Source organism: Engraulis encrasicolus, chromosome 1 (assembly GCF_034702125.1).
Source record: "Engraulis encrasicolus isolate BLACKSEA-1 chromosome 1, IST_EnEncr_1.0, whole genome shotgun sequence".
NCBI lineage: Eukaryota > Metazoa > Chordata > Actinopteri > Clupeiformes > Engraulidae > Engraulis > Engraulis encrasicolus.
In genome coordinates, this window is record NC_085857.1 from 41,039,629 (window position 1) to 41,063,383 (window position 23,755).

Genomic DNA, 23,755 nt, shown 5'->3' on the forward strand with positions numbered 1-23,755 from the left:
GTACAGTCGCATGCAGTACGGTGCAGTACAGTACAATAGCATACAGTACGGTGCAGTACAGTACAGTACAGTTTGGTATATCACATTGCAGTACAGTTCAGTACAGTAGAGTACAGTACGGTGCAGTACAGTACAGTATGCTGTATCACATTACAGTACAGTACAGTAGCATACAGTAAGGTACAGTAGAGTACAGTGGGCCTACAGCACAGTATGGTATATCACATACAGTACAGTACAGTACAGTACAGTACAGTACAGTACAGAACAGTACAGTATATCACATTACAGTACAGTAGAGTACAGTACAGTACAGTAGCATACAGTACGGTGCAGTAGAGTACAGTACCGTACAGTATATAACATTACAGTACAGTACAGTACAGTACAGTACAGTATAGCAGAGTACACTACACCACAGTACAGTAGAGTACAGTATCTTGATGACGTTTGGGCTAATTTGACAGGTGTATCCCTCCAAAGTCAATGGGATTTCCACATGTTGTTGTTTAAAGTTTTTGAAAGACTTTTTGAGTGTGTGAGAGAAGTAAGCCAGGCTGACATGTTTTAAACAAAGGACCACACCCACAAATAAAAAATAATGAGCAATCAATAAATCAAGTGGTTAGGTAGCCAACATATCATCTAGGTTAAAGGCCAAAGTAGAACATAAAACAGACATGTTACCATTTTGCATATGTCAATATACTGTATGGTGTATTGTATATTGATTATTCATACTTTCCTAAGCATAGAGGCCCCCATCACTCCATGGTATACTAGGACTTGAGATATACATATCTGAACACAAACCAGCATACATTTTATTTTGTAATGACCTTATAGAGGTAGATCATCCAAGCTGTCACTGACACTTGATATGTACATGTATTCACTTGATTGATATGAAAATTGAATATTTCAGTTGGGCTCCTAGGCTTAAAACCCCTTAATGTGCGCCGTACCTCCAGTGGCACGCTGTAATAGTCATTGAAATGTAACTACCATAGCACTACAATACTATGACACAACACAGGCCCTTTAGAAATGCACCACGACTTGGTCATTACCATACTGGTAACAACAAATGTATTAAGCCGCGTCTTAAGGGGTTAAATCATTCATCAAAAATTGATCATTGATCAGAAATTCTTTCTGGTGAACATTTGTGCCAAATTGCATGATTCTATCCCTAATTTAACTCTTCTTGGCCTTATTTACAAGTTGTGAGGTAGCCATCTTGAGAAATGGCAGCCATCTTGGATTTTGAGTGGCCAATTCTCTTTTGTGAAAGGGTGCATTCTAATGAACATTTGTGCCTAATTGTATGATTGTATCATTAATTTAACTATTCTTAGCCTTATTTACAAGTGAACAGGGTGGCCATCTTGAAAAATGGCGGCCATCTTGGATTTTGAGTGGCCAATGCTCTTGTGTAAAAGAGTGCATTCTAATGAACATTTGTGCCTAATTGTATGATTGTATCATTAATTTAACTATTCTTAGCCTTATTTACAAGTGAACAGGGTGGTCATCTTGAAAAATGGCGGCCATCTTGGATTTTGAGTGGCCAATGCTCTTTTGTGAAAGAGAGCATTCTAATGAACATCTGTGCCAAATTGTGTGATTGTATCATTAATTTAACTCTTCTTAGCCTTATTTACAAGTGAACAGGGTGGCCATCTTGAAAAATGGCCGCCATTTTGGATTTTTGCGTGGCCAACGCCCTTAGCTGAAAGAGTACATTCTAATGAACCTCTGTGCCAATTTCTATGCTTGCATACCAAAGTGAACTATTTTTGGTCTTATTTGCTCCGCTATTACACCTGTTGTTGAAGGCATTTCGACCACTGTGTCTCCCATGGGAAAGGGGGCGCTATTGGACAAGCTGTTCATGTTTTGTATTGTTCTTCTCCTGGGCGTCATTTTTAAAAGCGTGTCAACGGTCGTTGCTCAGGCAGTGACAGACGCCCAACAAAGAGGTAATTAGTTGTTTATTGTACTGTGCGTAAATAATTATACGTAACACGAAGTAGTAGCACGGGATCCTGTAGTTTAACAGTGGCAATTCGGCCTGGATTCAGAGTATATCTTTGTTAAAGTAAGCTACAGTTGCGCTAGGTCCAGGTCGCTACGCTACGGAAGTAGCTAAACTGTAAACAATAAGCAACGCACCACTTATTGATGACTCTTTTTGTCGCGCGATTGTATAGTTTTCATAATTAACACTTGTCGGGGTAAGACTAAGAACGTTCAACACTGAAAGACATATTTTCATTGTTTCATAACCTGTTAAAGACACGGACTTACTACATAGCAACAGTTGTGTCCACCTAACAGCAACCTGCTGCTGGGATGATGCACACAGCATCATGATGCTTGCTCTGTTTCCTGACATGTTTCATGTCTAATCCAAGACTAATCTAAAAGCACGTTCAGAATACATTTCCACATGCTTTGTTGTTCGGTTACAGGAGATGGATCTGCTGGATTTTTCTGAGGCGGAAATTGAGGAGCAACTCTCTGCCCTGGGTTACAACAACATACCAAAGCAACGACTACAAGAATTCAAAAAAGGTATTTTGTAATGGCAGTGTAGTTTCTACAGACGTTGAACTTGACCAGAACACATAATTAACAGTGCATTTTTGTGGTTTAGACCTTGATGCACTTATCAGACAAGAGAGGTCCAAGAGCCAGTCCCCAAGTGACTGGAGCTCCACAAGGTCTCGCGGAGACGATAGCAGAAGCCCGCCAGCCTTTACGAAGGAAAAAGGTCAGTGCCTTTACCTCTGTCAGTCACAGTGTCATTAAGAGAAACATTTCACAGGTGCACTGCTGTGGTATGGCAACGCTTCACCTGTCAATGTGCAGTTGTACATGCTTATAATGTGTGTTGACACCTTAAAAAGCCTACTGATAATTTACTGTCTTCTCTTGCAGTGCAATTAAATGCTCCAGAACTCAATAATGTTTTCACTCAGCCTCCCCCAGAAAGACGTCAGAGACAGGTATTGTATATAGACGTAAGATCTCAACTCTCGCATCCTGTTTTTGTGACACATTTTAGTGTCTGGTTGTGCCACAGCAATCACTTTACAAAGTAATATTTGTTTGCACACTGTATCTATGAGAACTCCATGTACCTTGTGTCTTTTCAGTTTTATTGGCGTGCAAAGCAACCGACCTTAATGCTGTCTCACACACAGCGTCAATGGCACGAAAGTTGCAAAAATCCATTCAAGTTCTATTTCCACCGTACTGTTTGTGTGGACTAAATTATTTTCATTTATCATAAGACAAAAAATGTATCGCTGTCATACAGACCATCATGTCAATTTGCGGCTACTTTGTAAACTACTCTCTTTAGCTCCATGCATGATGATTCGGTACTTGTACATGTATAGTGCAACAATACTACTCGGCACCAGTTACTGATATTCAAAATTCACATTGTGTCTCTGTTGTTCTACATGTCTTTTCTTCCCAAGATACTAACATCTACATTCACTGAGGGCCAGCACAGTTTTGACATGCCATCAAGGGGACATGTGGATTCGTACGCGCAGTACAGCGTGATGCCAAAGTACACCCGGCCAGCCACTGCTCCCTGTACACGGCAGATGCCTCCAGCGGAGCTGGAGCTGGAGCCGGAGCCAGAGCCTTCCCAGAGTTCCAACACCTTCTCAGATACCAGCCCAGAGCGAGACACCGACACCAGGCCACGCGGGAAACCCTCCATCAAGAGAAAAGTTCTCAGGTAATGTAACATAGTTTAAAAAAAAAAAATCAGTGTTGTAAGGAACGTGTGTTGTGTACAGTGTCAAAATCAATATCACAATGTTGTGTACAGTGTCAAAATCAATATCACAATTATTTCAGTCAATATTGATATCACAATATTTTTAGATGATATTCCTTTTAAGACAAATAATTGTGCTAAACGATTCACAATCTTCCCTCTCGTGAGTCGAGAGTCATAGAGAAACACACAGTGGTGTTCTGCATGCGTGTTGGGTAGTAAATCTGCTCTGTGCTCGCAAGGGCTCATTTGGAGGGGAATGTATTGCACTTAGTGAAACCTGAAACTCTGACACAGAGGGCAGCATTTCCCTTGTCACCTCTATCCCTACACCCCCCCAGCCCACACTTGACAACCACTCTTCAGCAGGCTCCCATCTCCCCCACTCACAACCCCCCACTCCAGTTACTACTTCACCCAGCTTCACTAACAGGGACACTTCATCCCCACACCCTCCTTCTCTGCCTATGGTCACCACCACTCCCACCATCATCAACAATGCAGCAGTACCCCCACCAATGGACACAGCAGGCTCACAAATCCCCACTACCTCTATCCCCCTCCCCTGCTCCTCACTTCTGCGACTTGGAACAAACCCACCACCCACCCCTTTCCCACTCCCCCCTTACCCCAACCCAGCACTCCCACAGCCGACAATCACCACTGATCAAGTTAGAGAGACACTGAAAAGACTTAAGTCCAAGGCGGCCGGCCCTGATGGCATCTGTGCAAGACTGCTTAAGACATGTGCTGAGGAATTAGCTGAGCCTCTTCATCACCTTTTTAATAGGAGTCTACAAGAAGGCAAAGTTCCTATCTTGTGGAAAACGTCATGCCTGGTGCCTGTTCCAAAGAAAACTCACCCCAAAGAACTTAATGATTACAGACCGGTTGCCCTCACCTCACACCTAATGAAAACTTTTGAACGAGTGCTGCTGCGTAACTTTCTCAAACCCCAAGTACGCCACGCACTGGATCCTCTGCAGTTCGCCTACCAAGAGAACGTGGGAGTGGAGGATGCTATCCTGTACCTTCTTCACAGGGTACATGCTCACTTGGATAAGGGTGGCTGTGCTGTGAGAATCATGTTTTTTTTACTTCTCCAGCGCATTCAACACCATACAACCACTGCAGCTGAGAGAGAAATTGGTGCGGATTGGAGTGCAGCCTAGCCTGGTAACCTGGATCACTGATTACCTCACAGAGCGGCCCCAGTTTGTAAGGATGGGTGACATAACATCGGAGACAGTGATTAGCAGCACAGGAGCACCACAAGGAACGGTTCTCTCCCCCGTGCTCTTCACCCTGTATACGACTGACTTCAGCTACAATTCTGGGACATGCCACATGCAGAAGTTTTCAGATGACACTGCAATTGTGGGGTGTATAAGAGACGGTCAGGAAGAGGAGTACAGGGGACTGGTGGATGACTTTGTAGGATGGTTGCCAAANACAATCAGCTGCACCTGAACACCACCAAAACCAAGGAAATGGTGATCGATTTCAGGGCGCTCACCCCGCCCTTGGTGCCTGTTTCGATTGGGGGAGAGAATGTGGAGACTGTCTGTATTACAAGTACTTAGGAAGTGCATCTGGACAATAAGCTGGACTGGTCCACAAATTCTGATGCACTTTACAGGAAAGGCCAAAGCAGGCTCTATTTCCTCAGAAGGCTGAGGTCCTTCAATGTCTGCAGCCAACTTTCTGCTCATATTCTAACCAGTCTGTCATGGCCAGTGTGCTCTTCTACGCTGTGACTTGCTGGGGTGGAAGCATTAGGAGGAGAGATGCTGGACGCCTTGACAGACTGGTGAGGAAGGCGGGGTCAGTGGTGGGCATGGAGCTGCAGTCACTCACCTCAACAGCTGAGAGCAGAACACTGAGCAGACTGGACTCTATTATGGACAATCAGCATCACCCCCTTAACGCCACCTTCACTAACCAACTGAGTCTGTTCAGTCACAGACTCCGTGCTTTCACCTGCAGGACAGACAGGCTAAGGAGGTCCTTTGTCCCTTGGGCCATTCAACTGTTTAACAGTATACAGAAGGACACTAAGAAGGACATCATTATTGGGGATTGGACTGCCTGAGATGCCAGAGCTGGCCCAGATCTGGAGCCTCTTGGCATGTGTGTGTGTTTGTGTGTGTGTGTGTGTGTGTGTGTGTCTGTGTCTGTGTCTGTGTCTGTGTCTGTGTCTGTGTGTGTGTGTGTGTGTGTCTGTGTTTGTTTTTTATGTAGCTACTTGACACCTGAATTTCCCCCTGGGGATCAATAAAGTTTCTCTACTCTACTCTACTCTACTCTACCTTTTGGCAGTACAGACAAGTGGCAAAAATATTGTTTCAACTCGATATTATGAAATTTTATATTGTTTGACAGCAATATTGATATCATAATAAATTTGATATTGCACAGCCCTAGTACAGTGTCAAGCATGTGTGGTGGTAAACAAGTGAGTTTTACAAAAAAAAAACTCTTGATCCTCTCAATATTCAAACATGGTGGTGGGACTGACATGGTTTGGGGATGAATGAATGCCGTCAATATTGGATATCAAAATTACACTTAAAAGAAACATGCATGTCAACATGCACTGTGTCTACTGAAGCAGATCATGATACTCTCCATAGGATTGCATTCAAATCTCACACCAAGCTATTTAAACCAGGTGCAGACTCAAAATGTAAAAGTTCAATGTAAAGAAAGGTTGAAACGCACACCAATGACCTCCCTTTTAATACCTTTTAATTTCGAGGCGATTCGAGCCAACACGGCCCCTTCTCCACCAGATTTTAATGTAGGGTATACTCACTTCTGTGGGCAATGTTCAAACATTAATGGCTGTATTTAGATTTTTTTCTGAGTGAACAAGAAATTTAAGCGGTTATATATGTTGTTAAAAGGTCAGTAATCATTGTGTCAAAGTGAAATTTCTTTAATGCTCTCCTATGAAAAGATATACTCACAAATCTGCAAAAATGTGAAGGTGTACTCACTTACGTGATATACTGTACATTAGCAAAGTTTCAAAGAGACGGAAATCTTGCCCTTGTAACACTGCAAATAAGGACAGTGTGCAGGAGCCTGTTTATGATATTGGTGACCCTGCGTACATACTATGTCTAATAGTAGGCCTTTTCTCCACAGAAAACACAGGGGCGAGCCACGTGTCTTCGATGAATCCACCCACAGTGAAGATTCAGGTGAGAAACAAACTCTTGAAAGTTGTGAAACATCGGTGTATGGTAGTACATGCATATTGCTACAGCGTTGACATTAGACAATGTTGATGGGTGTGTATCTTCTAGTAAGTGTGAGGAAGAGAAACTCCTCTGACTGGGACTCAGGTGGCACAGGTCAGGGAAGGATAAACTGATAATTAGGAGAGCAGATGAGGGTCACAGAGTCAGAAGAAGTCAATCGCACCATGGAACAGGCATGACCTATATAATTTAAATGATTTTTCTCCAAATACTAAAATGTGCTATTAAATTTGTCATGGCTGCATTACTCAAATGTGCATCATATATCTGCTATATGAACACTGTGTCTGCAATTAGGCATTATACACAGGGCTCTAAATTAACACCAGCCAACCGGCCAAATGCTGGTGAAATTTCAGAAAATACCAACTTACTAGCCACTTTGACCAATTAGTGAGTGTATGTTTGGCTAGTAAGATTAACATCTGCAAGACATTTTGGCTGGTGATGAGAAAAGTTAATTTAGAGCCCTGATTATACATACAATCAAGTCAGCTTTTATTGTCAGTTTCTTCATATGCACAGGTCATGCAAGGAAATCGAAATTACTTTTTCTCTCCATACCATGAAGGACATAGACATACACAGGATTGACATTTACAGACTGACATCAAGTGCAGAGACAGGACAAGGTAGACAGGTAGACTTGGCAGAATAACACCACATTGATGAGCTACAGTACATCATGGCAAACTAGTCCGATTATTGGAAAAAAGTAATAATATTTTGCGTCAGTTTTTTTTCTTGAGAATGTAGATTTCAAATGGTCTCTGAAAGCACTTAGCCAAACACAATCACTACACAGCTTATTTTATAAATCTTTTTCAGTGAGCAATCACATAAGTCACAGGGAATAACTTATTTCAAGAGTAGTTCCAAAATATTTTTGCAAGCAATTATGTTAACTATTTTTTGCTAATGAAATGGGAAGATTTCAAACTATACACGTAATTGAAAACGGCATGACCACTGACCAGCTTGAGTGTATGGACACTTTTGTGTTGTTGCCACAAGAGGGCGGTGTGGGGCTACTTCAGTCTCATGTTCACAAGTTAAGTAATCCTCTTAGTTAGACCACACTTCCTCCTCTTCTAATCTGCCTCAGTAAGAGCTTCCACTGCACTCTCTCCCTGTGCATGTGATGGTTTGAAGCTGTTTTCGCCTCAGGATGTACAAGAACAACACCAGGGATACAGACTCTGGGGAAAATTCAGACACCTCTGGCTCGTCCTTCTGGTCTGACCATGAGGATGACGAAGAAGAAGAGGACGTGCCACGATACCCTGCAGCGGAGGAGAGCGAGGAAGAGGTGATCGAGAGATGTGTCTCGGAGCAGCCAGGTGGTACACGTCAGGATAAACCTGTGGAATTACTACTACACACAAGCCAGACTCAAGGCAGACAGAAGGGCACAGGGTCGACTGACAGGAGAGATGAAACAACGGCTGGAAAACATAACGTGTTGAAAGAATCACCTGGAACAGGGCAGCCCAAATTGGGTCAATTAGGCAAGTGCGTAAGGACTAGAGATCAAGATCCGACTCGGAGGAGGGGTGCGGAACAAAGCGGAGAGTCGGCAAACACAGAGGACGAGGACGAGGAGTCTGGGGCAGAAAGGAGCGATGATGATGATGACGATAGCGATGAAGATGAAGCCGAGATGTCGACAAGTGATTTTGAAGACCAGGCTGAAGAATCTGGGGAGGACAACAGCAAATCCTCTGATGAAAAAGACAGCAAGTCCACTGGGGATGAGAGCAGCAAAACATCAGCCAGTGGTGAGAGCAGCCAGTTGTCCAGTGATGGGGCCATCAGCAAGTCATCCGCTGAAGAAGAACAGAAAGAAGAAGAAAACAGCAGGTCTTCTGCCGAAGGGGTGAGCAAGTCATCCAACGAAGAGGAAACGGGTGGAGACGAAGACCGGTCAAGCACAGGAAACAGCAAGTCGTCTGGTGAAGAAAGCACCAAGTCGTCGTCGGGCAAAGAAAGCAGTAAATCGTTCAACAAAGATGGTAGCAAATTGTCAGACATGGAAAGCAGGAGGTCATCAGGTAAAGAAAGCGGCAAATCATCAGGCAGAGAGGGTAGCAAGTCATCCAGGGAAGGCAGCGTCAAGCCCAGCAATCGTGTCAGCAAATCGTCAGCCGAAGAAATCGGAAAATTGTCAGGCAGCAAGAGGTCGTTGGGCAAAGAGAGTGGAAAGGCATCAGGCGAAGATGGAAGCAAAAAATCATCTGGCAGAGAAAGCAGTAAATCGCTAAGTAAAGAAAGCATTAAGTCTTCAGGAAAAGAAAGCAGCAAGTCACCCAGCGACAGTGGCAGCAAGTCATCCAGTGAACAAAGCAGCAAAGCCTCTGACAAAGAAAGCAAAAAGTCATCCAGTGAAGATGGAGGCAAGTCGTCTGATAGTGCTGAGATGGCTACAGGAGACAGCGAAGAGCTGACTGAAACTGGTGAAGATGGAAGCCAGGCCTCAAGTGACAGTAACAGCAAGTCCTCAGGTGAAGGCGTCAGTGGGTCCTCGTCTTCCGATGATGCTGAGGTGAAGGGTGACAAGCGGACCGACACAGATGAACATTTCAGCAAGTCCTCTGATGAAGCTGAGGTGAAGGCTGATGGCGAAGAGCAGACTGAAAACAGTGAGGATCAGAATAAGTCTTCCGATGACAATCAAAGCAGGTGTTCCATTGAAACTGTGATGAGGAGAGCGCGAAAGAGGCAGACTGAATCCGATGAAGATCAAAGGACATCAGGTGCTGATGTCAAAGAGAGTTCTGAGGAAGACCAGAGAAGCATCAGTAAGGAAGAAAAACAGAAGGCCAACACCCAACTTCATCACATCACAGGGGACATGCAGACTGTAGAAAAAAAGTTTTTACCCCCTAGTGACTCTGAAGAAGACGACGACAACTCGACTGGTGCAGCCTTTTGGTCTGATGATGAGACTAGCAAAGCCGAGAATGAAGAAGAGGGTGCTTATGCCCAGGATGTGCAATATCATCACCCAGTGGAGGACAGTGAGGATGAGGTGCTTGAGCGTTTTGAGCGTCTGGATGACTCGTACGGGGATAAATCCCACCAATTTGAAGAGCAGGAGAAGGCTGCAGAATCAATCGATAATCAGACCCTGGACAGGCAACAGAGTAGAGATCTTATTGACACAGCAAATAAAGAGTCTTTTGGAGAACATGGCGTGTTGGAGGAATCAGCGTCAGGAGCACCTCAGGATAATCCAAACCAATTAGAAAAACATGCAATGTCCAGAAAGCATGACCCCACCACTCAGTCCCAGGCCAGGGAACAGAGCGACAGACCAATAATAGCAGAGGCCGCCTCTAAACATGTAGCTTCTGCCGAGAAGGTCAAGAGCGCGGACGCAGACGAAGCACCGACTCAAAAACACTGGTACGACAAGGAGAACATCCGCATCCTGATGGAGGAGGCACAGCAGAGCGAGAGAGATATGGAGCTGGTCGACTACCCTGTTGCTTTCAGTCCTACAACCAGCGTGATGACGTCTGGCTACGGCACGTACAGGCCTGACTCCCCGAGGGAGACCACCACCGACGGGGATCCCTACCAGGACGACTTCTCGTCCCTGGCCGACCCCGAAGAAGACGACAGCAGCGACGTGGGACACTTTGACGCCCAGTACTACGCCGACAACTACAGGCTGTCTGTCATGAAGGACGAGGAGATTACGAGCAACCTGATGCTGCGTGATGACATCGGCAGCATCAGGAACCTGGCAGGCAGCCAGACTGTTGCTGACCATGCCAACAACTCCTCCACTGATGTTGACCGCAAGTATGTTGGCTTGGATACGGTCAGTGAGGGTGTGGGAATAGAAAGCAATGCGGATGATGCGAACCAGATTGACAAGGTCATCGATGAAGAGGAGTCACAATATAGTGATGACGAGGTTTCTGAGTTGAGGAGGCCATACTCGAGGAAAGCCCACACTACTTTTCCAAGAGGTGCTGATGTTCCAGCACGTGAGAGAAATGATTTCGCTTCACTTCATGAAAATTATGACCACCCCTTTAATTTGAGGCGAAACAAATGGAAGTACTACCAAAAGAGGAAGCTGAAAGGAACGGCGTATACTCGGAGGAGGACAAAACACAAGAGAAGTGAGTTATTGTTGATTGACGTGTCAGTGAAACCATGCCCTTTGTGTAAATGAAAGTGTCAGTGTTTGGGCCAAAGGCAGTAAGCTTTTATGAATTCAGAGTATCCCAAAATGCACACACCCTTTAAATCAATTCAAAGTACAAAAAGGTAGAGGGCTGGAGGGCTGCGGCGTTCAAGTGGTAAAACTGGTGGTGGTTTGAAGGTGCTCTTTGGCCAAGACGTAGAAAATATCAAAAAAAAGGCAGGACGCCAAGACACTCTTCTTAGATAAAACCGCTTTATTATAAGGCTAGTTCATGTTAGAACTTAAATAATTAAAAATACTGCCACTGCTTGATTCACCTTGTGCCCTGATGAAGGCCCTGTAGTGGCCGAAACATGTTGGCAGTGGCAGTATTTTTAATTATTTAAGTTCTAACATGAACTAGCCTTATAATAAAGCGGTTTTATCTAAGAAGAGTGCCTTGGCGTCCTGCCTTTTTTTGACATTTCAAAGTACAATTTGTTTAGTTCTAATCTAATCCAATAATTTTAATGTTTTGTCATCACTTGTTCTGAAACTTTTACCCATTCTGATCCAGGCATTGCTGATGATTGGAATCTCACAATGTTCTTGGCATTTTTCTGCATTCACTTTACTGCGGTTCAATGGCTGCTGCAGGTCTCATAGCAAAACAACACATAATTTGGAGAACAAACACGGAACAATATGATATCTGAAGATTCTATTACACTTTCAAAAACAATTGAATTTTGACACCAATTGGTATTTAACCATGATTGAAAGTGTGTGCGCATCTTTTTGGGATGCCCTGTGTTTATGGTTGATATAGTCATGTCATCATTTTTGTTTTGTTTTGTTTGTTTGTTTCAGGTGCCGTGAGTGGTCTTGAGGAGTGTCTGGACAGGCTGCAGATGTCGGACATGCATCGGCGGCATCGAGGGATGCAGCTGGAGAGTGAAGAGATGGAGAGCCTGAGCTCTGACGGGGAGCTACCCAGTGCCTACCGCCACTACTTCAAGGGCATGGTGAGCAGAAGTATTTAAAGGGACACTGAGATTTTTAGTTGTTTATTTCCAGAATTCATGCTGCCCATTCACTAATGTTACCTTTTTCATGAATATTTACCACCACCATCAAATTCTAAAGGTGCCGGTATGCTTGCTGCAAGATACGCGAGCGCGTGCACGATTCGTTCATGAACGCGTTAACATGCATATTTAATGTCAATTTCGCAGGTGTTGGACACGGCAGCCAAATGCGTGTGTCAGGTGCAATATCTTCAAACTCGCTGGGGGCGATCGTAAGATAGACTGTGCAGTTCCACGCGTGTGCTTGATATGAAAACGACAATGGCAGCAACTTTTAAGAGTGTCTCGTTGAGTTTGTCCGAAATTTGTGATCATACTTCCTTGTTGCACTTTGAAAAAGAAGCATGCACATACAGGAGTAGTAGCAGTATTCTTTTCTTGCCCAGGGAGCCCCTCTTTTTAGATGCGTCCCAGCATCTCTATAAGAGGGTCTGTCCGTCCGTCCGTCCGTCCGTCTGAAACGCATTCCTTGTCTGAAACGCTGTCTGAAACGCATTCCTTGTCTGAAACGCTGTCTGAAACGCATTCCTTCAATTGTTCCTTTCTGTGTCCACAAGGCGGAGGCAGAGAGGCATTTTGGCCTGGAGCGAATGCGTGTCAAAACGTATACGATATGTTACCAAACCGGCAAGGCTAAGCTGATTGCATTGTGAGACAACTGAGGGGTGCATTCAATTTTCGGCATTGTTTTGCGTTTGGACAGTGGTAGGCAACTTCGTTCCTTCTCCACAGCACACCAACACCACTGTGAGTGTCACTTAATGTTCACGGTCTTGTGATAGGCCTACACTTCGGCTGATAGTGTCGCGTTGTGCAGCTATTTTGGTTCATCAGAATGGAAATGAACGATTTAGAAGTCGGCAGGCAGTATTTCACACAGATGTTTGTGCTCGGATAGAGGGGCGTTTGCATTGCATAACGCTCCACGACATGGAACCGTAATAAGTTGACAGGCGACCAACAGCGCTACAGCTCTTCCTCTAAACGTGAGTTTGCAAACATTCTGCCACTACGTTTCAGTGAGTAGTCAGTGTTCTCGAACTAGTAGACAGATGGGCCATTTGCATTTCACATACGCTGTGTTACTGATGTTCTCGGGCATATTGCAAGGGAGAGTCGTTTTCTGCTGGCGGGCGCGTGGACTCCACAGGTGCTTTCCCTTGCGCTCAGAGAGAGCACGGGACAGAACGCGTCTTTTGCTTCGTAATTGGTTTGCAGTCGTATGAATTTGGTAAACTCTGCCACTGAAGCTCACTGCTTTGTGCCTTGACGGTAAAAAGCTGGCATTGAAAATTAAGCGCACAATGCATCCAAAGGGTGAACCCATAGCGCATGATTCACCCAAACGGTTTTATTTATTTATTAGGCTATTTGGCGATGTTTAGTTTCTTTCCCACATGCACATGACGCTGAAATGGCGTGATAGCCTACTAAAGGTTGATAAATAACCTAGTACTAATAATATCTGGTAATTTGTAATGTAGCCACTTGATCTATGTCAAATTTGAAAGTAGATGCTTCTTTTCCAAATCCAAGCATGATGGCCTTATTATAGTCTAAACTGCAAAATATAAAGCTTTGTCTCGTCATTTCGCTGCCTGCCACATTATTTGGAGTTTCCATGGGCAATAGGCTATGACCAATAAACAAAAAGCACATCCTCAGAGGGGGGTGGGCGTTGACAGGTGAGGAGGAGGCCAGCGGGGCGTTTTGGGGGGAAAAAAGGTTGGAACTGGCAGAGGGACGCATCTGTTGTCCGCCTGTCGGCCTTGTTGTTTTGTTGTTTTCCTTGCCATCGGTGTTCCCAATTTCCGCTTCCCAATGCTGCGTGCTCTCTGCCCCCTGGATGATACCGCCAGTATTTTGCGTCTTGGTCAACTGCTTTTGAAGCAAGCATGTGCTGTCGGTTGCTCGCGGTGACGCGCATAATTTACAGCTCGCAGCAAGCATACCGGCACCTTAAGTATTCATTGTGACTGGAAAGATTGCACTTTTCATACATGAAAAGGGGATCTTCTCCATGGTCCGCCATTTTGAATTTCCAAAAATAGCCATTTTTAGCTGCAAAAATGACTCTACTTGGACCATACTAGTAAATATTTGTTTATTACTTAGTATTACTTAGTAAACTTTCATGCAAATATCAAATTTTGCGATAGCCAACCCAGTTTCAATGAGCAGCATAGTTGCAGTACCTTTTTTGACCATTTCCTGCACAGTGTCCCTTTAAACAAACTACACTGCACTCATGATTAAAAGGTGCCAAACAAAAACTATGAAAGAAAAATGTCTGCACACTTAAATTATTTTTTTCTTTTTAATAGCCAAGCTTTGAGGAAGGTCATAGACCGAAAGCTTGGCTATTAAAAAGAAAAAAATGATTTAAGTGTGCAGACATTTTTCTTTCATGGTGAACAGAAGTAAAATAAGTATTGCTATGTTGACACAATAAACCATGCAGGGTTTGAGGTTTTTGCTAACTGTATGGCCAATGTGGGCTAGTGGTTTCCCTGGGTTACCAGCCAGTCAGCCCCTGTTGAATGTTACTGTCAGGTTTTTTCTTCATCATCATGATGCAAAATATTCAAGCTCAGAAGATGAAGTGAGGAGAACCATGTCTTACGACATGAAAATGAATTACAGATAACAAATTGAGTTTGCCATCTCTTGAAGCTTCAATTCATGCACAAATGACAGAAACTGTACAGTAGGCTACTGTGATATGTCATGCCTGATGGTAGCCAGGCTGTGCCCACCTAGTGACTGAACACCTTCAGCGTTGCCTCTTGTCAGGCCAAGAACTCCTCCCACTTTGTCAGGAAGCAAATAACTATTAGCAAAACTAAGGGAGGTGGGTCAACCATACCGTTTGGGAAATGTTAATTGTTATGCTCTTGGTCAGACCAAGTCTCGAAGAGATTTGAAAGTCAATGATAATCAGGCTAGCCTGATTGTGCCGATGTCAAGCCCTGATGGGCTACTATGTTCTGTATAGTGTGTGCATGAAGTACAGTAGATGACAGGAGCACTGTAACCTGTGGTTAGTAACGTGGTATCTTGTGATGTTGTTGGACTGTACTGAGGAGATTTTTCCACACATTTGGGTACCTTTTTACCGTCCTACTGAGAGTATGTCATTTTTCAGTAATTTATGTCCGAAATGTATGCTGCCCATTCAGAAATGTTATCTTTTTCATGTATAATACCACAATACATTTCTAAGTACATTTGGAAATGTACACTTCAACAGGTAGACCTTCTCCGTGTCTGTCATTTTGAATTACCAGACTCATAGACATCTTGTACCTTGGTCAGACCAGTCAAAATTAGTTAATTACTTTGTAAATATTACCAAAAAAGATACAATCTGTGAATGGGCTGCATACTTTTTGAAAATGAATGACCAACAGTCAGTGCTAAAGGTAGTTTCTCTCTCTTTCCAACTGAACAGGTAAGATCGCACAGTGAAAATGACATCCGACCTCGTCCCAAATCAGGTAAGGCTTTTCATTTTGTTTGTAAAACTATGTTTTTGGAATCTAAACCCTAAAGTCATTAATTCAGTAAAATGTGAGTCTTGAAAATAGTGGGCTTTTACACTAAAATGACCAGGTTAATTTGCTGATCTCTTGTTGAGTTGGGAAAAGTCTGAGGGTAAATATTCTTTAGGAAAAGTGGTTATAGTAGTTTTAGCATTTTTTACATAGTTCAAAGGGTCCTTCATAGAAATTCAACAAATTTGAATTAGGACCGCACTTAAGTGGAATATTCATTGTCATCTGAATGCTTGCTTTTTAAACACTGTATTTCTGTGAAAACAGCATGGTGAAATGAGTCATTTGTCCAGATTCGTACTAAGGTGTCATTTCTTTTCTCTTGCAGTCATCATACCGATGGATCATCCTCACACTAGGAACCTGAAGAAAACAGACCCTGTCTCCAAGTAAGACATATCTTTATTCTCATTTGTTGTGCATCAATGGGCGCGCATTGCAGTTACACGCAACAATATTCCAATTCTTAACGGAATGCTGACAGTCTTTGGTTTGCGCAATGTGGCAATGCTCTAGGAATATTCCTGTTGCAGAACCCGTATCTTGTTTTAAACCGGATACTGACAACATTATGTTTGAAACCGGAATAGTCATACATTATCTTTTTCAGTGCTGACTGTTATTGGCTGGTGTTGTTTATCTCTCCACCAGGTACTTCCAGTATAAGGAAGAGTGGGATGCGTTTAAAGCACCCGGAGAAAAGGACCACAGAGCACTACGCCTGGAGATAAGGGTAACGTTTCCATGATTGCAATAATTATAATTAAATAAGTCTTATTTTATTATTGTTGGTCAGACCACAGGACTTAAACTACATTGTACTCCATGTCCGTCTTGTTTTCCAGGAACAGCTTGCGTACCAACCTCTTCCTGTAAGTGTCTTTTTCAAGCGTTTTCTTTGTTCCATTATGTTACTTTGGTACTCTGTTAGAGCACATTATTAAAATGTGGTAAATTTTGTAGTTTACAGAAAGGTACAATAGCTGTAAAATTAGCTAACAAGGACATATTATCAATACTTTCAAAAACATACATAATGCATAAGCAGGGCCGGATTAAGATGACCCGGGGCCCTAGGCTACAGGTTGTGATAGGCCCCCGCAGAAAAAAAGAATTCATGACGATTTCATAAACTGAGTCATCATTTTGAGCAATAAATTAAGTCCGCCAACGAGTATTAACAAGAGAGGAATTTTTCAATACTGCATCTGCAATTCAGCAAAATTGTTCTCTTCTTTTGTTACAATAACTGAATGAGCTAGTTAACTACATACACCAAAAACATATCAGTGCATTCGCAAAGAATGTTGTAGCTGTGTTCAGTACATAGTGGATAGGAGAACAAATCTGTTTCCTAAGAGGGCTATATAATTGAGGCGAGTAACACAAAATAAAACATGTTAATCCATTATCAAAAAGATCACGTTTGTTATGCATCGCCTCTGAAGTGTAGCCTTGTGGGTGCATATCTGTTGACTTTGTAAACCCCCTTACATGTGGCCTGAGAGACTAAGCCAATAATATCTCGTCTCTTCCTACAGCTGCGACCAAGGAAAGCACTCATCCCCAACACATACGTAGTTCCAACTGACAAGAGGAGAGATGCACTACGCTGGGAGATTCGCCACGACTTAGCCCATGGAATCATTCCTACCAAAATGGCCTTTCGCTAACCCAATACCTCAAAGCCATTTATTTCTGTCTGCATTGAAAGCCTTGGTTTTTAAAATCTGCTCCCAGTGTCAATGTCTTTTTTTCCCCTCAAATGTACTGTATTTATTTGTGAACTGTTTTGTGTGTTTTTAAATGAGATCCCTTGAATCACGTGGTTTTTACGAAATAAAAAATTTTTTATTAATTAATTTTACGCTAACTTTCGTTTCGTGTTCATGGAAGGTCTGAGTACGGGAGCTTGAAGGGATAGATGGGAGAGTAGCGCAGGTCGTGCCAGAGCAGTTTCTTTTCCAGAAACTTTACTGCTTCCAGCGTGAGGACCAGGGTTTCATGTTTCAGCATACTGTGGACATTGATGCCTGTAAAAAAAAAGCAAGATTTCAAATACATTTTATTTATTACAATTGCAACAGGAAAGAGTAGCGAGCGCTCTATAGTCTTTTCTCCAGGTTGAATGGGTGTATCTGGTTATTCCTTTTAGGGCTTGATGGACTTTTGAACTGTTTCCACGCCCTGATGAAGGCCAGACGGCTGAAACCGGTCGGCGTTTTCAACATGTTTACCCCGATGTAAAAGAAAGGGTTTTTAATACTTCAACTACCTTGACTCAAAGGAGAGTGCTTTGGATACAGTTCAAAAGTCTGACTTTTTTTATTTTTAATGGACAAAAGGATATAACAGGTGGACATGTTCACACAATTTTCACTCTTGAATGGCTATGTACAAATTGAAGAACATTTCAATTTAATTTGTAGCTGACATATGCTTGGATGTTTCCAGGGTGCGGATTTGTCGGAAAACCATAAGGGGGGGGGGGGAGGGGTATGCTTCAAATTTTAAGCAATATCAATGGAATTACATTAAAGTGTGATTTAAAATAATGTATAAAAAGTGTCAAAACCAGAAGGTTGGACAATCCCCCGAGAACACACGAAACAGATGCATCAAATAGGTGACAAATACATTTAACTTACCAACAGCTGGAATGACACTGATCTTTTTCAGGGTGGCTGTAGCCTGCTTTATGTTTTCTGGAAGTTCTTCACAACTGTAGGACAGTAGAATGCAGTCAATACTTCACTTCACCATTTTAAATTGTGTGGAACATGCAAAAAGGACCTTCAATTCAGATGGATACTCACACATCTACAATTAAGACCGAATCACCCCAGTGTCTGTGTGCCGCAAGGTCCACCAGATATTGAGGGTCTGGGGTGGGAATCTCCAGGTTATCAACAATCCGCAGGTAATCCTGTGGGCAACAATAATAATCGTATGTACATGCACAGTAAAGTACCCATCAATCACATGTCCCTCCCTGTAATGTGTGGGTCAGGTCCTCTTGGAGGAGAATACTCGTGGTGCCACTGCCAGACAACTGACCAATCAAGCAAGTAAGGTGGACAAATGACTCATTAAATACAAGCAAATTACATGTGACAGCAAAACGTTTGTGCTTGGGTAAGATTGGACATGGATTTCAAAAAGAAAAAAAGTTCACCCCTCCCACCACTAAACTGTTTCTCAATTTGCCCATTCCAGATCCTCTGTGCAAATGGTACAAGTATGAGTGCATGGTAAGACCAGGCTAATATAACTGGATGTCTAGAAATCTGCTGGTACCTACCTGTGTGAGTTTGGAGCTGAGTGCAATCTTCAGTCCCTGCACGCGGACTTTCATGGGTAGCATGTAGTAGTAGCTTGTGGGTCCCCTCGGGCCGTGCACCACACCACCTGCGCAAAGACACAAGACACTTGAGGCAACATGGCATCATATCATAAGTAAGATAACATGCGGATTTGAACGTATATCTATCCTGTTTGTGTACTACGCCTTTGCAAATTAAATTGTGCTCCACAATGCCCTCCGACAGGTTAGGTTTAGGCATGGTTTTGGTTAGGGCACAATTTTGCCATTTCCCTAGCTTGTTTTGCTGATTTTGGCAAAAGTAAATCAGCAGAAACAAGCTAGACTTACTTGCCTTGCCATATTTCATAAATGTAAAAATACACTGCAATCACTGTGTTACAAGGCATACCCAAATGAAATTGTAATTGCATTTCACTACGACTAACAGTTTTTTGGAAAGGACCATACGTACCTCCTCTCCAGATAGGTGATCTGATGCTGCCATGTCGGGCTCGTCCACCGCCCTTCTGGTTCCACGGTTTCCGGCCTCCACCGCGAACCTCACTTCGGATTTTCGTTTTGGCATAGCTCTGAAGGTGAATAATAATTTTTAACACTTCAACAACTGACAATGTCTCTGTAGTCATATCATACATTAAGAGTAGAAAATACACTTACAATTCTTTTGAAATTTCTCTGCCAGGTTTCCACTTCGTGAAGGATGTCGATTCTGATTTTTATGGGGGAAAAAGATTTTAAAAAAATAGGCTTTCGTTATCTTCAGACAAAGACACTTCAGGCACCCGTTATACCTCCGCCCTGGAACCCCTTCTCTCTTACTATAAATCATTTAGCTTTGAATTTTGGAAGTGACTTTGAACATGGCTGCAGAGGCATAGAACCAACACTTTAGCGTCAACTTCCACCTCTTCCACCTATTTTTGTTTTAAAAGGACTTAACTTGTTTACTAGGAACTTGTTGAAGGGAAAAAACCTACCTGGCCTGAACAGCAAATACGTCAGGGTGCAGGTCCACAAGACCTATTGGTTTAAAGTCGCGACTTGCTAGTGATTCCACCCAAGTCTGTTTGGGAGACAGATGTGTAGCAATGTCCTCCTCACACCTGCGCAATACTGGCAGATCTTCATTTGATGGAAGGGCTCGCTCTGAAACAGAATAGCAATATGACGGTCAGTCAGACTGCCATTGCAAACTTGGCCGATCCTCAGTGTTTGTCAAGGTTTTACACCATCAGATCTTGTGTGTTGTAAATGTGCTGTGATGTTGCAAAAGCTTGCCATACACACATTTATGAAACTGTCATTCTTGTCAAGCCATTTGATTTGAAGTCTGATACTGTGCAACATAAAATACAATGCACAGCCTACACCTGTAAGTGTATAGTAAGCAAAAATGTGACCTGTTGATTTCTGCTCAGTTCAGAAATCAATTCCATTTCACGGTTTTGTTAAATATGGAATTTCATAATTATTGTCATTCTACAGATATGTACTTGGGCCATAGCCTTTTCAACAAAACATGGCATGCTAAACTTGACCCTCTCCACTATCAGCATTGTCAATACAAGCTTATTGTGGCGTTTGAGAAGGAGAGGGGAGATACACAATAGCTGAACTACCGTATTTACAGCTTCAAATTCATAGGGAGTCATATCGCCGAGAACCTGTGATTTACCCTGAAAGCTCATCAGTGAGTCTTCTTCCTGAGGACACTGGAGAACAACCACCTCTACACCACTGTCACCCTGGGTAAGTGCTACCACTGTGTGATTATATTAACAACTATAGCTCGATTCGGACGGGACTTTTATTACCTATGAACCCCCGGTCATTCGGAATAATTACAGAGAATGTCTGAGTTCTTAGTCCTGTGCGAATGAGCCATGTCTGCAATTTGTGAGGTAATAATTCCGCCGCGAATTACCGAAACACAGACGTCCTGGGATAATTTCACATAGGCACGCTGTCTGCACTCCCTTGTAATATCTGTGAATTGAGTAAATAACAGACGTTTATTTATCCCGTCCGAATGCACCCCGAAAAATCACGGAGGTCCAGGGGTAATAGGTAATAGGTAATAGGTCCATAGGTAATATTTATCCCGTGCGAATCGGGCTTATGTCAAAGTTTGGAACGATATTCCTCGAGTGCTGCAGCAGTAGGCGGTGGATATCACTAAAGCATCCTTGCACTTAGATCCTAGATCCTTAACAACACCAGTGTTTCCCATACATTGGGGAAACTATGGCGGCCCGCCATAGTTTAAATATGGCCGCCATAGTTTCGAAAATGTAAAAAAAAAAAAATGTCCGTTTTTCCGTTTTTTTTTATGAATTACGATTTCCTTCGCATTTTCCTCCTGGAGTAAATACATCCTATAGAGAACACCACAACTGCTTGAAAGACAGAGGGATCAAAAGCCTAGTCAAGTTGTTGTAGTTAACTTGGGTTTGGGAGTAATAAAAAAAACCTTCAGAGAAGGGACAGTTGGGATGAGTTTACTAACACTCCCCAGGCTTTGTTTTACAGTTGTAATGAGTTAGGTGACAGTAATTAGTTAGGTGACATAAATGTGTAATATGTTGTTCAGCCCTTTTAATGGGAGGAATTTTGAAAAACTGGCCCTGTTACCAGCACCCCTCATGTAATAATAGTGATAATTTCATGATACTCAGAGTCGCTTGAATGTGTACGCCTATGTGTGTGGGGGGAAATGGCATAGCCTACTTAGAGCCTTTTTGTCTATGCGTTAACAATTTCACAGTGCTCTTAAATTCTTATCTCTGCTCCTATTTTGTTGTATTATTTTTTTCATTACATGGACCCCTGCATGAGGGGCGAATGAAACTGTGTTGTACAAATTATTCACTGTACTGCATTTTTATTTTATTTATAATATAAATGACAGTGTACTAATATTATACATTGGTAAAATCTTATTTCTCAAAATATAAATGGCTGAAATGTAGACCTATGCCTATAGTTTCTCCATGCGCCAATGTCATACTGTACTCATTGTTTTGCCGCTTTGCATTTACGCTGCGTCAATACAACCTCCAACCACCCCCCCCCCCCCGGAAAAAAAAAATCCCGTCTGCCCCCATAGTTTCCAAAATTTCTGTGGGAAACACTGAACACTGTTATCCTGCGATTGTACTGTACATGTCAAGAGACAAAACTGAATCTAAAATGACTGCCGTTACACAACAGCTTCAAATGTGTTCTTATGACTGACCATAATACCTATGCCTAACGTTCAGCTACATTCTGTTCATGCGAAACTCAACAATGTTGTGTTTTTTCTTTTCTTCCACACACCCAAGTAATTCTGTTTCCATATCTGAGACCATTGTTGCCGGTTTATTTTGCCCATAAACTGACTTGGCACCATTGTCTCTGCCATGTGTTTCTGTTCCCTCCTCAGAATCTAGTGAATGCATCACTTCTAGCTCTACTTACTGGAGCGAGGAACATCGACGAGGTTTGTTGGGATTCGTAGATTGGATGGCAGTGCACTTTCCCCACCAGCCGATGACATGAACTAGTGGAACCATGAGAATGGTAAAGTAATTAGATCACATTACTTATTACAGTCGGCATCATGTTATATACACCAATACATTATAAATATATTCCGTTCGGGGTTGACAGCGTTACATATTACGATGCATGCAGTGAATGACATGCATTTGACAGTCACTCCGTTAGACAGTATACTAGATGTTTCTTTACTTACTCGCTGCGCTACGTTTCTCCCACATTTGACGAGTGTCATACGTAACATATTTACTAAGTTTAAATGCAATTAAATACGAGATATTATCGCAAAATCCCAATATCCAGCATCACATTTTCCCGTGGAGAAGGTCGTGTGTACACGGGCGCATGAAAATGACGCAAGCCTAGTTCATGCCATGTTTTGCACTTTTGCACGCGAGTCCCCCTACCGTCGTGGATGTTCAAATTGCAAATTGTTTTGTATTTTTTGGCAGAGTGGACTTCTCAAGCAGTTAAAACAAACAAACAAAAACTTAGCACGCAGTTTCTGTTCATTTTCATTGACTAACTTCAAGAGATATGAACTACTGATGTCAAGCTGACAAATGCGTAGTCTCTAATAAATGCACGAAAAATAACAGAATAGAATGTAGGCCTGCTTAGTTTGAAGAGTTTAAAAGGTGAATACTTATGCTCAAGTTAACCTTTGCTTGCTGAACAAAGCAATTTTGGTTAACATGTCTATGTACCATGGACTGGTTGAAATGCTTCACATACATGGTTGATATGGGGGAGACTGGGGTTGGTTGTCACATTTTTTTTTTTTAACTTAAATCTAATTTCAAGAAAAACAGTATATTGCAAGTCAAGTCAAGTCAAGTCAAATTTATGTTTATAGCGCATTTCATACACAGGAACAACTCAATGTGCTTCACAAAAAAAAGAACATTTAAAACACCAAGATTAAAACATATCGTAAAAAGAAAAACATAAAAAGAACAATACATTTAAAAAAGATATGTTTAAAACATTAAGATAAAAACATGGTAAGAAATAACAGAAATAAAAATGATATAAAATGCAA

The 23,755-nt window shown here is 42.5% G+C and overlaps 2 protein-coding genes across 2 annotated transcripts; one reads left to right on the forward strand and one right to left on the reverse strand.

Annotated features, from left to right (window-relative positions):
• The first annotated feature begins 1,880 nt into the window (after positions 1–1,880).
• Positions 1,881–17,710, forward strand: hyls1 (HYLS1 centriolar and ciliogenesis associated). Its single transcript, XM_063202336.1, has 12 exons — positions 1,881–1,982; positions 2,475–2,577; positions 2,660–2,776; positions 2,944–3,011; positions 3,492–3,760; positions 6,953–7,008; positions 12,077–12,231; positions 15,746–15,791; positions 16,177–16,237; positions 16,500–16,581; positions 16,694–16,720; positions 17,390–17,710. Exons 2-12 carry the CDS (start codon positions 2,478–2,480, stop codon positions 17,519–17,521), a joined length of 1,113 nt encoding a protein of 370 aa, XP_063058406.1. The 5' UTR covers positions 1,881–1,982; positions 2,475–2,477; the 3' UTR covers positions 17,522–17,710.
• On the reverse strand, positions 17,618–23,084 carry mrpl4 (mitochondrial ribosomal protein L4). Its single transcript, XM_063202347.1, has 9 exons — positions 22,910–23,084; positions 22,633–22,714; positions 20,151–20,319; positions 19,831–19,882; positions 19,625–19,742; positions 19,150–19,256; positions 18,665–18,774; positions 18,497–18,570; positions 17,618–17,881 (listed from the first exon to the last, which is right to left on the reverse strand). Exons 1-9 carry the CDS (start codon positions 22,955–22,957, stop codon positions 17,736–17,738), a joined length of 906 nt encoding a protein of 301 aa, XP_063058417.1. The 5' UTR covers positions 22,958–23,084; the 3' UTR covers positions 17,618–17,735.
• Positions 23,085–23,755: the final 671 nt, after the last annotated feature.